Source organism: Melospiza melodia, chromosome 16 (assembly GCF_035770615.1).
Source record: "Melospiza melodia melodia isolate bMelMel2 chromosome 16, bMelMel2.pri, whole genome shotgun sequence".
Taxonomy (NCBI): Eukaryota; Metazoa; Chordata; class Aves; order Passeriformes; family Passerellidae; genus Melospiza; species Melospiza melodia.
This window is the reverse complement of record NC_086209.1, coordinates 2,717,955-2,734,475: the sequence shown is the minus strand read 5'-3', so window position 1 is coordinate 2,734,475 and position 16,521 is coordinate 2,717,955. Positions and strand designations below refer to the sequence as shown.

Sequence of the window (16,521 nt, the reverse complement as noted above, 5' to 3'; positions counted from 1 at the left end):
CCTAATGACTTAATGCTCCTAAGTCTTTTTTGCAACAGTGACAGAGAGATTTCAGGGGATACCTTGATGGAAATTACTGAGGATAGGAATCCTAAATTCATAAACTGCTTTAGAAAATGAGGGCATAACTTTCCAAATCACTCATGTGTCTAAAAATTTTCCCTTTGCAGACAGAAGTTTTGTGAATGCAATTGGGAGCCATATTGGGGAAATAAGTATCCAGATTATTGTTAAGTACTGATTTCCTACCAAATTCTGCTTTTTATGGAAGGGATCAGCCCTTCAGGAATTGAGACCCACATGAAAAATTCTGAGACCTTTCTTTTAAGTAAAGTATTTTGTTTGCTTTTCTTCTATTAATTTGGCTTCTGAAATTTTATTAGTGTCATAGTAACTCATAAAACAGGACCAGATTTAAAATTGGTTGAATGCAATTATTGCATCTTTATCCCTGGGCTCTGCTGTCTCAGGAAATGCAGTCACTTTTTGAAATACCCTTTTTAAAAGGACTTCTGCTCCGCTTTGCTCTTTCTTTTAGGATCCAAAATTAATCTGACATGAATTTTCTTTGTCCAAAAATGAACTTGGGCCAAGATTCACAATTCCAGAATGCTTTCAAAACGTTTACAGTAAGATGGAAGAGTGCCTATTTATACCAGTGTATGGAGCATTGGAAATCATATCTGTTAAAGCCCAAAAATTCCAAAAATCTCATCCCTGACCTTTGCCCTTAACATGTGGTGAGTCCAACCACCCAGCTCCAGGCTTTCCATCGAGTGGGTCAAACCCACCAGCCAGGTTTGCATTTCTCAAGATGCATGTGGAAAGTCCATGAGTGGGATCAGTACTGTGGAGATCAGAGGAGCAGGGACCTTCTCAGGCACAGCCACGTGGGCACAGCTGCCTCAGCAGTGTGGGACTGACTGCCTGGGCCAAGTTTGGTGCTTTTTTTGTGTCTGTCATGGAACCAGTGGCCTCAGCAGTGTGGGACTGATTGCCTGGGCCAAGTTTGGTGCTTTTTTTGTGTCTGCAGTGGAACCAGTGGCTGTGGTTGCTCCTGGGCTCTCCGTCCCCGTGCTGCCCTGGCTGCTCCCAGACTGGAGGGCTCCTGTGGCACAGGCATCCCCTTCTGAGGTACCCCCAGCCTTGTGGCACAGACATCCCCTTTGGAAGGACTCCTGGCCCTTGTGGCACAGGCATCCTCTTCCCGAGGGACCCCCAGCCTTGTGGCACAGGCATCCCCTTCCAAGGGACTCCCAGCCTTGTGGCACAGACATCCCTTTCTGAGGGACCCCCGGCCTTGTGGCACAGACATCCCCTTCCAAGGATCTCCCAGCCTTGTGGCACAGGCATCCCCTTCCAAGGGACTCCTGGCCCTTGTGGCACAGGCATCCCCATCCCGAGGGACCCCCGGCCTTGTGGCACAGGCATCCCCTTCCAAGGATCTCCCAGCCCTGTGGCACAGACATCCCCATCCCGAGGGACCCCTGCAGTTCGTGGCCCTCGGAGCTCGTGCTGCGCTGCACACCTGGCGGTGCCTCTGGTTTAGTGTCCTTGAATCCTGTGTGCCCCGGGCTGGGGCACGCTGGGGACCCCCCCCGGGCCCTGTAGTGCTCCGGTGTCGCTCCGTGGGCTCGGTGCCACCGTGGCAGGCTCACTGCGAGGCCACCACCTGCTGCAGGGTCCCTCCGTGCTGCAAGCCGCCCATGGGCAGGGCGGGCGGCGGCGGCGGCGCTGGGAAGAGCGAAGCGGCCATGTCGGGGTGAGGCTGTGCCTCAGGGCCCGCCATGGGGCTCACCGAGCCGGAGTCACTCTGCAGAGAGCCCAGGCTGCTGCTGCCGTCAAAGTGAGTCAGTTTCTTCTTCATTAATTTCCTCTCTTTGGCTCGGCGATTCTGGAACCAGATTTTCACCTGCACAGGAGCAGAGGAGAATTGTTTTCAGTTGCTACAGGACTGAATGTGGTCCTTTGTGTTTTTAGTCACAGAGTCATAGGGAAAATCAGTGGCATGAGGACCACTGGGAAAGGCAATGACAAACTGAGACAACAGAGCTGTTTGCTTGTTTTTCATACAGGTAATCCTTCGTATTTAGTAATAAAATATTTATTAACAGCTTGATAAAAAGTGAGTTTTGTTGTTAGTTCAGTTATTTCTTTATGGAATGAGCTTTGATTTATTTAATTTTTTGAAACAAAATCTAACAGAACAGAATCTCATGTGTCCTAGTGATTGCCAGAATTATGCAAGAATATTGTTACACTGAAAACTCTGTGCCCTAGACAGGGCAAGCCAAGATCTGCTACTAGTCTATAAACTGAGGCACAAAAGCTTTCCTGATTGGATGGTGCACGTTAATTAGTGAGTTCCAGTGTGGAAGCCAGTGGAAATTTACTTCTGGGCAGAATTTCACCTGCAATACACAACATAAATTCAAAATATTATCTTAGCAGTGCCTGAATATGTGAGTGCTTTCTACTTCATTTGCAGATGGAACCAGAATCTGCTGCTGCTTTCCACACAATCCAGTGGCACCAGTGTCCCTGCCCTGTCACAGGCACACAGCCGCCTTGGGGAAGGCATGAAGGACCTGCTGAAGGAGGATCTTCATCAGGGTGGGATAAGTGAGGATGTGGGCTGAAGGTGAGTAATGATCAGCTGAAAATACTGCAGAACTTGTTGAGGTGTGAAATGTTCTGTGGTCACTGGACTGGCTTTGGATGTGAATCCCCAGGGTTGGTTTGAAGCTGTGCACTCCAGCACTTTATCCTTGGAAGTGGCTCTGCATCATGTCTAGTCAGTTTAATAAGTCAAGCTACCTCATTCAGGTTTGTTGTGTTTTCTTGTGCAGACAGAAAGGAAACACTTCTGTCACTGTTTTCTATAGCCCAAAGAGAAAAAAAAAATCAATATTTTACTGAGAAATATTGGTCTGTTCAGTTATTTTTTGTTAGAAACTAGAAGGGGAAAGAGAATAATGATTGGAAAGGAGGTAAAACAGTGAGAGGTGATAACACCTGTGGCTCCTGGGCTGAATTTTAAAAGAAAATCACTGGTGAAGCCCAACAAAACATCTTAAGGACTCTGTGACAGTCTCAGGGTGCTTCTCCTTGAGGCATATTATTCCATTTTACAGTTGAAGGACTCAAATACATGCAAAGCCCATGTAAATTTAATCCAGGTCTCTTAAGTCCCAGGCTGCCATCTGAGATGTTTGGCAGTTCCTTTTGTTGTCTTAGTTCTGGAATATCATTTCAGTACCAAATTATGTTCTATTAAACCAGTCTCAAGCCCTCTCAGATCTCTTGCTTTCTGACTGTGCAGAGATAATCCATTCTCATAATTTCTCTCATACATTTGTCAAAATGTATGAAAATATAGAACAGTCTGAAAAACTAAACCAACATTCCAGAATTACCCTCTGGCTTCAGTGTTCTTACCTGCCTGTGGATTGAGGTTTTTATTCTGGTTTGTTGTTAAATTAGAGAAGCAGATCTGCAGGGAGGAATTAGTAGGCCCTGCAGGGTCATGTGCCAATTATCAAATAAGTCCAAGTAAGAACAGCTCTGTAATGTCAGACTGAAAGCTGACAGGGCCAGCTGCATCTGTATGACTTGTTCTTCACCTGTTGCCCTCCTTCCTTTTAATTCTTTTTTTCATGCAAATTTCTCTTCCCTTGAAGTCTGATTTTCTCTCTTCTTTCTCATCGTCATCATCTCCTTTATTTCTGTATCCTTCCTATGTTAACAGTGCTTCACTTTGCCTTTTTTTTTCTTAGATATTGCATCTTTCCTTCCTTGTTGAAACAATTTTTCTTTGTCCTTTTGAGATATTCCTTCCAGGGCATTTTGGATTTTAGCAGAGGCAGGAAAAAGTTTTTCCAGAAAATCAATTGAGGTTTTAGGTAGTGTGCAGAGAAACTTGGGATGGAACAGTGTGTGTTCAGTTGTGCTCATATGATGGAGTTTTTTAATTTGTACAAAAGGGTGGTGGTGGGAGTCTATCAGGTATTTCTTACTTAATATTCCATTTTTAAAAAAACACTTCAGAGATGTAGGTTGTATGAACTGTAATTCATTTTGTTCTTGATATACTGATGATGGTGAAGAAGAAAAAATATTGTAAAAGGTGTTGCCAAGTTTCCCCAATATATACAAAGAAATAGATCACATATTTTTGTTTTACCTCTTCAAATACACTTACAAAACATTCATCAGGAATTATCACTGAGCTAGGAAGTTTCAAGTAAATATCACTGGTTGTTTACACAAGCAGGGCTATAATATTCAAATTCAGCATAATTAAGTCAAATTATGAATATTTTAATAGCCAGCAAAAAGACACATGGTGTATTTTTTATATCTAGTTGAAACCAATTTAATTTTCAACAATTAAATCCTGGCATTCAGCAGCAGATTGAGGAATATTTGCAAAATGGGTGTTTGCTTCCCCCTTTCTGTAAGCTCAGCACGTGCTGTGTGAGGCAGGTTCAGGTTGGATGGACAGTGCTCCAGTGGGTGGGCTCTGGACAATTCCTGCTCAGCAGAGCCCATAAAACAATAGTTAATCAGAACTAATCATGGGATTGTGTTTTGATTTATCTGCTGGGAACAGAAGTGTAATTTGGAGGGGAGGAAATGGGGCAGGAGAAAGGAGTAGCATGTATGTAGGAAACTTTAACAAAAGGTACAAGGCAGCCAAGGAAACAAAACACTTCAAGTGTCCTGCCCATACTTGAGCTCATCACTTCCATCTCCACTGAGACTGACCTTGTTGCATTTGGTTCTGGAATTCCCACTGAATTCCCAGCAGAACCAGGACTTCTGCTTTAGAAAGTTCAGCATGAAATTCTCCCTGCTGCCACAGCCCAGAGAGAAATCCAGGCAGCAGTTTGGTGATCTGGTTTAGCTTGTGTTTTTCAGAATAGGAAAAAGATGGTGTGTGCATTTCCTGGGTTATTGCAGAGCCCTAGTTTGGGTTCTACTGCAGAGGGAACCCAGTGTTGGTTACTGGAGGCATTAACATTTCTGTATTTACCACACAATTATCTCATCTCCTCAGCAGCAGTCAGAAATTCAAAGGAAAGCCTGGATGGCTGATCCATACTCTACCTGTCTCTCGGAAAGTCTTAGGTTTGCAGCCAGTTCAGACTTCCTCCTGATTGTAATGTATCTGTTGTAATGAAACTCCTTCTCTAATTCTAATCTCTGATGATCTGTGTAAACCACTCGGTACTTCTCTCTCGTTCTTGTTTTACCTGTTTTGAAAGAAGAACACATTGCTTCAAGCTAGAATTTTTTCACTTCAGCACCACAAAATATCTGACTTTACATTTGAAAATATTTGTGGGGATTTTAGGCCTGATTCTCTATGCACTTACCCAGAGTAACTCCCTTGACTTGGTCTTGATTTACAACACAAGAGGTTCATACCATCAGATACTAGGTTGGCTCCTTGGTAAATAGATAATAAACTGCTTCTCATGTTCTTTATCACCCCTGTGTTATCATTTGGGAAAGGGAAGGCATTCCTGGTAAGACTAAGGAGCCGGGAAACCTGGGTTCTGTTCCCAGCTCTGCTGCAAACATTCTGCCTGCTGTTGCATTGCTCTTGTCTCTGTCCCTAGAGCTGACACTCTTACCTGCCTCAGAGAAAACTGTCAAGGACATTTTACTGCACAGAAATACTGAAAGCTTCCAAAATTCCTCACTTCTTGTTGCTAGAAAAATTCCCACATCATTGTGATTGTTACTGCAGTTTGGAGATTGTGTTTTCCCATCAAGTCTGGCACAGTCTGCCCACGACCTGATAACAGCACAGGGAACAGTAACATAGATTTTCAGATGACAGTTCATGAAAAAGAGAAAAGGCAAGCAATAATGCTTCACAATGGGCAGGGAGCTGCAGCATCTGCTGTTTTGGGAGCAGCATTGCTGCCTCCCTTCAGCTGTGGGTGCAGCTGAGTGGAGCAGACACGGCTCAGCAGCATCCAGGGCATTAAAAGGCAATGGCAGAAGACAGGAGCCAGGGAGCACAGATGCAAGGAGCTGAAATTTTATGGATTCCATACGGGGTCATTTCTGAGGACAGAATGTGTGGCTGCTCTGAAAGAAAGCTGAGAATGGAAAAGGCTGCTGCTGGCTCCCTTCTCTGTGGTTTATGATTTAGGGAATCAATATATTGGAGATCAGCACCTGCTTAAAGCCAAAGCCTGAGGTCTTCCCACATTTTTAACAAATTGGATCATTGTTGTGTTAAAACCAGTGTTCTCATCTCTGCTGACCACAATCTTAACATTTTTTGATGCTCCCTTGTTTACCTGTATTTATATGGACATTCCTTCAGATGTGGATATTTAGCCAGTGAATTGTCTGGGACAGGAATATATTTTCAGTGTTTTTTTGCTCTGTATTCCATTGTGGTGCTGGAGGTTGTGAAACTGTGTCCTCAGTGGTCACTGCAGCAGAAGAACCCCCTCAGGTTCAGGTTCTCCCAGCTGATGCACAGAACTCAGGTGTTTGTACCTGTACCCATCTGCTGTTGCTGCAGGTGTTGTGTGCCTTTGCACAGCTACTCCTGTTTGCTTACAGAGCATTTTCTGACAAGGTTACAGAAATGCCTAACTCCTCAAAAACCAGGTGCCACAAGCTCCTAATAATTACACTCTAATAAGAGCAGTTCATTTGGAATGGAGTGAAATAGATTCCCAGGCATGGAGTTGGTGACATTTTAGTGTCTGAGTAGATCCCCCTGGCACAGAGCCCCAGAGGCACCAGCTTTCCCTGGCTGGGGAGAGGAGCTGCAGGGGCCATCTCCCAGGGCTGCCAAAGGCCTATTCCTACCAACCCCTCTTCCCACTCCCCTTCATAGCTCCCAGAGCAGAATTCAGGGTACAGGACTAGAGAAGAATCTTGAGTTAATGTTTTTCCTCCATCTGTGGAGGGAGATGTGGTGTCTCTTTGTTTTTTATGGAACATATTTAAAGTTAGCATTGCTTTCCACTTGCCATGCACACCATATAGGGTCAATTTTGCCTCTTCCAGTATTTGACAGTCAGGACTTGGCTATTTCTAAGAATTTTTGACTCACCAACCTATTGCTTGCATTAGAAAATTCTTCAGGTTCTGCTCCTTTTTGTACTATTTGTATAGATCCCAGAGCCAGAGTTGGTGAGCACTGAAAGTCCTGGGCAGTGCAATGCTGTAAATAAATCCTTTTATAGCCTGGATGGGGATGGTTCTGGCTCACCCTACAAGACAGGGGTTCTCTAGGACTCTCCCCAGGTTTGTAGAACTAAATCTTCATCAGAATTTGATCCTTCAGCTCCCATGTTCCAACCCTGGGGGAGCATCAGTAGTGCCTTTACAATGCTCTGGGCATCATCAGCCTGATTATTTGGAATATTTCAATAAGGAAAATAGGTGTGGGATTGCTCCTTAGGCTGTGGCTTCTACTCAGTCCTTTGTCTCAAATGTGTTACCTGTGTGTGAAGGTGCTGCCTGCTGGGGAAGATGAGCAGGACATTCTCATTCCCTGGCATTTCCACCGCTGGGGAACTGCAGCAGAAGCAGAATTAGCCCAGTGACGTTTACACCGATAATCCAGTGAAAAGTGCTGCTAATTTTAGAGCACGAAGGTAAGAATTGTAGAGTCTCTAAGGAGCAGCAGTGATTCAGTTCAGTCCACATAAATACCAGGACATTTGTTTTCCTTTGCTGGAAGTGTAAATTGTTTGTTTAACATATGGTAACCTGTGGTGCTTTAATGCCTCGCTTGATATTTTTTAACTTTTGATCTCTTTAACTGGTAGTTTGGTTAAGGGTTTTTTTCCTCTTCAAATGAGACTTTGGGGTCATTCTACGGGACAAAATGTTTAACATGTTTCCTTAGTGTCCTTTGTGTTGTTAAGATGGAGTACACAAAAGAGCAACAAGGTGATCTTATCTTGACCTCTATTCTCATTCAGAAGGCACAGACAAATATCAAATGTTCTTCTATTGCCAAAACAAGGTGGTAAACTTCAAGAAAAACCTTGCTGTTTCTGGTTTTGAGTGCTTAAATCCTTACTACCTGGATAGGAGAGGGTTGTGGGGGTTTTTTTGGTGTTTGTTTTTTTTTTTTTTTTTTTTTTTTTTTTGGGTAGGTTTTTTTGGTTTTTTTTTTGTTTTTTTTTTTTTTCTTTTTAGAAGAAGAAATTAAATATACATGAAAACAGAACTTTTTCCCATAAGATCTTTTATTTCTGTATGAGTAGCTCTCAAGTTCTTTTAGTGGAATTGATAATATCTGGATTCTTTTTGAAGGAAGATTGGGAGCTTTGACATCTAATTTCTTTCTCAAACTTAAGAAAATAATTTAGAAAGTAAAAAAGCAGAAGTAAGGAATTCTGAGAAATGCTCTGAGAACAATTCTCTGATGTGTCAAATAAACCTTATCTTTAATAATTTGATTTTTTTTTAATGTGTGGAGTAATACTGTCTGTGAGAGACAAGAGACAGTGGGAGCTAAGATCTGCCAGAGTCTTCCAAGAGACACTTAGCTCTGGCAGAGCCATGTTTTAGTTTGTTAGGCTTTTACTCTCCTTGATTCACTGAGTACACTGAGAGTCTTCCTACTGCCTTTGTTGGATGCTGGGCTGGAATTAGTCTGCACATGGCATTTCCTTTCAAAGGCAAAGCACACTTTTATTTACCAGAGTTAACAAACAGCAGCCACAGAACCCATCCCTAAACAGTTTGGGACTTCAGTTTCTGAATTCCATCTGTTAGAGCAGATCCACTCCAGTGTGTTCTGCAGACCTACTGGTTTTAATTTAAATTGCATTTGATTTCCAGGACAAATATTACCTGAGTAAAATTTGAGGTGGGACTAGTGGATTCACCCCAGAGAGAGTGGGAGGATGTTCTTCACTTCTCAGGACATAATGTCAGAATTCAATGATGCAATGATAGAAGTCCTTGTAATAATCCAATTCTTTAAGGGAATCCTGCAAATTTTCCTCACTTAGGTGAGTGAAATAGCCAACATTTGACTTTGTACCGTCTTAGATTAATCTATCTTTTATTAGTGACAGGTTAAGATTACAATCAGCAGTGCTGTGTCAGTTCTATAGGGAATATATTCTGGCCTGAACAGTTCCACCATGGAATTGTGGTTGGAGAGGTTATTGGTGCTTGGGTGGAAGAGAAATGAAACAAAAGGGCTTTGAAGCAGCTACCTTTGCAGCCTGCCTGCCTTTGTGCTGGGGGAGTGGATTTCCTGGGTTTAATGAGCTATATAAGAAGAGGGAGTTTTGTCAAAACCCTTTTTGCACTAGTGATTACTGAGGAGTGCCTTTGGAGCAGCAAGAAATCAGAGATTTCAGACCTGGAAATCTTTTTGTGGGTTATACTTTAACAATGCTGCTCCATCACACCCACTCTGGCAATTTTTGACTGGCCAAGTTTTGAGTTGGGGGAAGGGAACAGCTTTCCCATTGGTCATAAAATTCACAGAGTATTTCTTCTGAAGACAATAAAGCTGGGAGAAGGCCTCTTTATTTGCTGTGAAAATCATCACCCTTTCCGGCAATATAACTCCTGAAGAAAGGAGGGAGAAGGAAGAGACAAGACTGCATATCAAAGCAAAGAGAAGTGTTAAAAGGGTCTGTTGCCTCAATATGACAGATAGGCCTCAAAACCTCAGACAATGTAGGCCAGGAAAGGAAAAAAAAAACCCCACCATCGGACCTCACAACTTGTTTACAAAGCAAAATAAATTAGCATTAGAACCAGCCCTGGGCCCTCTTTCAGAGCCTCCTCTCTTCAATTTTCAGGAATATTCTGCAGTCACTGAAACCAGCATCATAAACCAGCATCATGATCCAGCATCTTTCATAAAATCAGAAGCTGCCTGAAGATGTCCTAGGATAGGATAGTGTGGGATTTCTGTGGGATTGCTGACAAAGCATTGCAGCCTGGATTCCAGGGTTTAACAGTGTTTCAGAGGAAGTTATGGCTGTCCTTGGTGACTGGATGTTACCTTAAATCATCCCAGAAATGTCAGACAGCTTCTGGCCTGAGGATATGCTCTGCTCCCACCTGCATCTCTCTGTTCCTTTAGTATTAAAAAACTGATGCTAATTTTTGAGTTTATAGAGATGTAGACTGACAGAGATCAGGCCTCAGTTTTGTTTAGGACTCTAACTACTTATGTATTTCAAAAGTGTAGGAAAAGTAAAGGGCAAATTCTCCCTGACATAAGTCAGTAATTTCACTGACTTAATTGAAATTGCAAAACAAAAGTAATTTTAAATAATGTTTGAAGACAAACATTGTGCTGCACATGATGTTCTGTAAAGCTAAATTTAAAAAAAACTCCACCAGCCACTGTATTAGAAAATGTGGCATAGATCAAATCTTACATAATATTCCTGCCAGAAGCCTTGGTGTGATAAATAGGTGTCCTGGCCCTGTGCATTACTGCAAAGTTAGGTGCTAAAGGTTTGTGAAACTCAGTGTAATTCTGTGTTTGTATTTTCTGCTACATCTCTCTCATCTGTTCTTTTATACATGCTCAGATTGCTCATGCTGAAAAAACAGAATAGAATCATAGAACTGAAACCTTTCAACAGACTTGAATTTTCCCTTCTGTTTTCAATTTTGAATATGTTCTGCTATTCTGGAATAAAGCTCATTGGCCAAATTCTGGTTTTCCCTTTGCTAGTGTAAACTTTTCTATTCTTCTTCATTTATAGAAGGAATTGCATCCAAAGCAGAGTAATTTTTATTCTCTTTAAGCAATGACTGGACAGGCAGAAGCACTCAACCTGCAGAAAATGTCAGTGGATTTCTGAGTGGCAAACCAAGGGAAATCCCATTGCCAATGACTGTAGACTAAAAGGAAAGTGATTAACTGAGATTTTTCCCCAGTGTTGTGTGTTCTTTAGCATTCAGTATTTTACAGAAATGGTCTCTAAAGAGGCTTGCCCCTGTTCCTTCCATTTGAGGGAATATAACTCCTTCCTTCAAAGACTAAGTGTGATACATTTACAGTGACTTTAGTCATGATGCTCTCAGTCCTCCTGTCATCAGCAGCAGAAAACTGTCTTCTGTGTCTGCAGAGTAAATTTTTATTGAATAAGAATGATAGGAGAGTTGTCATCTACAGGAAGAAATCTCTCCTCTGGATCAGTTCACCTGTTTCAAAACGTGTCCCCACCCTGTTTTATGGTAACATAAGTGCAGATCTTAAGGTGCACTTTCAGCTTTGTGAGCAAATTCTCCTGGGAGTTCCCTGCTCAAACTCAGTGTTTTGGGCACACTTTTACCACAGGTGTGTGTTGTTTTCTCACACAGTCATAAAGTCAAGTCTACTCCTGTGTGAGTGATGACACAGCTCCATAAAAATCCTGAAATCAACAGGACGAGATTTGTAGCTTCTTCTAAGGTGGTTTTATTCTACTTTCCATCAAAGAATTTGCCTGTAATTATGTCTTGTGTGTGTGTGGAATTTCCACTTCACATTTCTATCTGTGGCTTTGTTCTGTTCTGTGTTACAATTGCTGTGCTCACCCTCTCCAAGGAGAGGTTGAGGAGACAGGAGCAGTGTAAGGGTTGGAGTAGAGTCTTTTAGTATTTGTGACTGAAAATCCTGAGTACTCAGAGCTTCCCCTTCAAGTGTTGTGAGTCAAAACACATTGGCTTTTTCCTGAGGAGTGCAGAAACAGGGCCCTGGATTCTACGTGCTCTGCACTGAGGATCCAATCCCTGCAGACAATCAGCCATCCTTCAGTCAGAGAAAGAAGGATGCATGAAAACCTCAGCAGGACTTTCCTGCAGGAAATGTGTTCTACTAGTATCAAATCAGGGTGATAATCTCACTTTAAATAATTAGTTTTTCCAGAGGTTTCAGGTACCCTCACAAATTTCACTTTACATCAGTTGAACACATGGTTCTACACTGATGTTGTTTTTAAAGTTACAAAGTAAAACTTGCAATAATTTGTTCCTTTGTTTCAGGTTAGTTGTGTTGATAACAGTATCAAAAGACCTGGAGGGCACGAGGCAGTGGTAGAAATTGCAATAAAGTGTTTTTCTTTGTCATCTGTCAGGACATGAGGCTGCAAAGCACCAGTAAGAGAAGATAACCATGAAATCTCTGGAGATGGGAATGCCACGGATTCAGGGCCTTGTTTCTGGAGCTGCTCCAAGCCAGACTACTCAAAGTGAGTGAACCTTTGGCAAGAATCTCTCCCAGCCTTAAAGGGATAAGATTACAGGAACATCTCTTGCGTACTTCTGAGATATCTTGCAAAAATTACTTGTTTTAATAGTTACTGTTTTCACAGTGAAATATTATTGGTAGTGTTAGTATTGATAATTAGTGCTTTGCCGAATATAATGAATAAATAGCAAAATTAATTTGTCTAAATTATTACTGTTGTGATCGCCTCAGGTAAGTCAGAGCCTCATTTTTTTCATCATTAAGAGCAGTGGTCTGTATCTCTTCACAGAGAATAAGGAAAGATAATAAATAATAAGTGTGATTCCTTCATTCTTGCAACACCAGACCTTTACTGAAATTCCCAAAGGTTTTGTAAAGAGACAGAAGGATAATGCTTAGTGAACAGAGACAGCTTGAAGGATGTAAAAAGAATTGTATTCCATCTAAGAAAATTCGGAGGGGTTTGATCATGATCCAGCAAACAACATTTGCAGTGAGCCTGCTCACACCCCTGAAGTCACTGCAACACCTGCATGCACAGAACCAAACTCACTCAGGTGCTTTCCCAAAGGAAAACATTTTAAAGTTATTTCATTTTTTGGGAAACCATGAAGGATACCAGTGCCCTTGCTTTTAAACACAAAAAGACAGAGGATAAGGAGTGAAGGGAGAGAAAGGAACCAACTCCAGTGAAACAGATCCGCTGGCACTGAGCCTGCCTGACCCAGCAGAAATACTAATATATATAAAGAGGGAAAGAAGCAGCAGGAGAATTTCTTCTCTGGATTTTTCCCTAAAGCAGCACTCAGTAGCTTTTAAATGTGGCCTTCCACTGACCCATGGGCATTTGGGAGGGTCTGTTCCTGTGGCCTGCTGAATTCTCCAGTTCTGGACACAGATATGCTCAATATCTTGTTAGACCACTCCAGAAAGGAGACACTCCCAGCTCTCCTGGGAATGCTCTGACCTTTGCAGGCTTGAAATCTGGAAAGTTAGAAATCTCTAAGTTGTTCTTGAGCAGCAGTTAGAATGTGATTTTTATATTATGTAACTATATCTCTATTTGTGTGTGTGCTGTATCAATCTGTCCCAGTGTCCCACTAGCAAAGGGACAGCACAGAACAAATCAGGTTTTGCTCCTTTGGTGTGACTGGAATCCACAGGAGCACAGAGCAGGTAAGGAAGGGATGAGGAGCAGTGGTTTTTCTGAGCAAGGGTTCTGCCATCTGTAAATCTCACAATTAGTGAGCAATTTTGTGGCCCTTGTAAGGACTCCTCAAAAGCAAGCTGCAAGTTTTTTCAAAACAGGCCCTATGTTGTTTTTTTCTTGGATAATATTCAGTGAAGAACAAATAAGATTTTAAAAATACAAACTTTTTCATCCCCCCAAAAAATTCTTGTTCACACAGAGCAACAGCCTGTTCTGATTGCTCTATTGAATTCTGTGGACTCTCCATGAGCTAAAGTTGTGTTCAGCAGGAGTGAGGAGGACTCTGCCCATACAAATTAGATGCATTATTTTAATACAGACAACTTTTCTATGCAGTTGCTTTCAATTCTCTAATGTCTGTTTTAAGGAATTGCTTTTCCACCAGACATTGATTCAGTCACTGCTTTGAAGACTTTTATTTACAGGCAGGTGTGGAGGGAGGGAGGGAAAGGGAAGGAACCTTCCTGGGATGCAGCACTGAAATCCTGGGAGCATCTCTTTAGGGGAGGAATTGAGCATCCCTAATTTCTCCTGATCTCAGTGCATGTCAAAGCTGCTCAGCACCTCAGAGGATCAAATACTTTCATACAGCAGATTATGCCTCTGTTATTTTCAGGCAGTTTTCCCTCTTTTTCTACTCCCCTTTCTTGTTTAATATTTTTTTTCATATACAAGGTGCTGATTTTTGTTTTAGGGATGCTCAATGTTTATATTTTTCTCTTGTTCCTCCTCCCAGTCAAACAGAACCTTTCCCTCAAGCTTCATGGCTAATTTTTGCTGCTTAAATACAATTGAAGAATTGTTTTGTACTCCTTGACTGTCATGCAGCAGAGCCTAATCTGTGGCTGTATTACCAGGCTGTGTTACCATGGATCTTTGTATTCCTGCATATTCTGAGAGCTGCTACTACAAAGTGAAGCAAGCCTTTCCTTATCATCCCTGTTTTTAAAGCATTGACTCATTGTTTGATCTTGCAGATCTCATTTCAGTGTTCTGAGGTTTGGAGGGCTTGGTTCTGGTAGAAACCCTTACTGCCAACCCCCTGCTATGCATATTTTACTTGAACTTTTCCTAGGTACTCCAAAACTTGAGGAAAGTAAGCAAAGAATAGGTGGTGGTGAATACAATACTTCCTATTCCATCCCAATCTACAGAACTCCTATGAAAAGCAACTATTGGATGTCACAACTTTAAAAACATATCTGAAGTGGGAAATGAAAGAACACTGCTTTTCTGTTGAGATTTTAGCTGACTAGAGATTGGAAAATTATAAGGCTGTGGCTAATTCTAAGTCTTGCACTTGCAAGATAGTGTGTTTTTGGGCTTAGCTGTAGTATGATAATAAATAGTGAAAGAGACATGAGAAAAGAGAGATGTAATTTTTAAGGAATGGGGAAAAGTTGATGTTGTGGTGTGGCTAATGGACGGTGTAAATTACAGAATATTCATGAGCTTTTTACTTGCTGTATAAGTGTCTGATGCTCTCTTCAATAAACGGAACTTGCTGATGACTCAGATTGAGCCCCGAGTTTTCCCTGCACCCTACAAATAGCTCATCCCCGACAAACAAATCATTCTGCAACACTTTTCATCTCCCACAGGATTAAAGGTCAAACAAGAAACACAAGAAATAACCAACTGACCAACCCACCATCCAGTAACTGAACCAATATTTAACCACTAGCAAGAGAATCCTTCAGAGCAATCAGGATCTTGCTTTATCAATCTGAATCCTTCCCTCTGAACAGGCAACCCCCCCCAATGACACAACAACAAGTTAAAATCTGTTCTCATCACAAAACCTCCGTGCCCTCCTACCTGTGGACGTGGACTGCACGGTTTTCCTCATCCACTCATAAGAGCTGTGCCTTTGGCTGTTGGGAGAGATTTGCTGGGCATGGATTGTATCTACAGGAGGTAAGGGCGCAGCAGCAGCAGCGGGGTGCAGGGAGCTGTAGTCAGCAGAGCTGTAGGAGCCCTGGCCAGGGGACGAGCCATTGATGTGGGCAGCGGGCGCGGCGCTGGAAGGGCCTGGGCCGTAGGCGCCCCAGTCCTCGCGCTGGGGGCCGTAGTGGGAGCCCCAGGCGGGCGCCGGCTGCCCGTGGCTGTCCAGGGCTGCCACGGGGTGGTATCCCATGTAGTCGGAGTAGGCTGGGGCAGACACGAAGTTCTGCACGGGCAGGCTGTTGCTGGTGCACCTTGCAGATCCTGGATACATGCTGGTGTCCTTATCCAACAGATAGCTCACGTACATGATGCTCACAGCCTGCCTTTGTCTTGCTGGGACATCCTGCTCCTCGCAGGGTTTGTTTGATCTCCCTTCCCCTCCTCTTTCTTTCTCTCTTTTCTAGCCCAGCCTGGCTCTATAAATGACTCCTGCTAGCCCTGATGTCCCTTTACTACACATGATTAACAATGGTTTTACCAGGTGCTGGTGGTAACAGTTTACTAAGGTCTTGCCTGATGTCACAGATAACTGCCTGCCCCAAAATTACATTTGCATTCAAATGAAGGGCTGCCCATGCAGGCAACCCCACCTTGCTGCTAGTTCCAGTGCTTCCTTTCTCACAGATCTTTATGTATTGCCAGCCCCGTTCTTTACTTTGAGAATGTGGTTTGAAATCTCGTGGTCTTCCAGCAGAGCTGAGTAGGTAGTTAACCATAGCAGTTCAGGCAGTAGAAGTTGTATTTTTCTTGAGCAGTGCATGTCAGGATCTCACTTCAGGCACTCAGAGTTAGTCAAAGCCTGGTGTCTGCTGGTCCAGTAGTAGTTCTGCTCCAATGTGTTCTTTTTTTTTAAAAGCTAAAACCAAAGGAGCAGTTCAGTGTTTAACAGCAGCTCTTACAGGGCTCCTCACATGAGCACTCTTCTTGACTTCAGCTCTTCATCTGTGTGGGAGAGCACTTAGAAACCACAGTAATCCTGGTGATTTTACCATTACAAAGGATATACAAGAAGTCTCATAGTCATTTTGAGCATTTGTTCATACGAATAGTCTTGTTGATGTTAGCAAGCTATTCATGAGCTGGCTGCTTGCCACAGTGATTGAAGTTCCTCTATTCTAACCTCCAACGTTCACAGAAAGGGAATCTGTTATTGAGAGAATGC

At 42.7% G+C, this 16,521-nt stretch overlaps 1 protein-coding gene across 1 annotated transcript; it reads right to left on the bottom strand.

The window, feature by feature from the left end:
* Positions 1 to 1,654: 1,654 nt before the first annotated feature.
* On the bottom strand, positions 1,655 to 15,666 carry LOC134425912 (homeobox protein CDX-1-like). Its single transcript, XM_063170931.1, has 3 exons — positions 15,231 to 15,666; positions 5,110 to 5,255; positions 1,655 to 1,912 (listed from the first exon to the last, which is right to left on the bottom strand). The coding sequence occupies exons 1-3, from the start codon at positions 15,664 to 15,666 to the stop codon at positions 1,655 to 1,657; spliced, it is 840 nt and encodes a 279-aa protein (XP_063027001.1).
* Positions 15,667 to 16,521: the final 855 nt, after the last annotated feature.

What these genes read in the sequence shown, in the direction of transcription:
- LOC134425912 (XM_063170931.1), bottom strand. Translation starts at nt 15,666, where the DNA reads ATGTACGTGAGCTATCTGTTGGATAAGGACACCAGCATGTATCCAGGA. An exon ending in CGTGCAGTCCACGTCCACAG is followed by an intron (nt 5,256 to 15,230) that starts GTAGGAGGGCAC and finishes CTTTCAAAACAG; the next exon opens with GTAAAACAAGAACGAGAGAG. An exon ending in TAAGACTTTCCGAGAGACAG is followed by an intron (nt 1,913 to 5,109) that starts GTAGAGTATGGA and finishes GCTCCTGTGCAG; the next exon opens with GTGAAAATCTGGTTCCAGAA.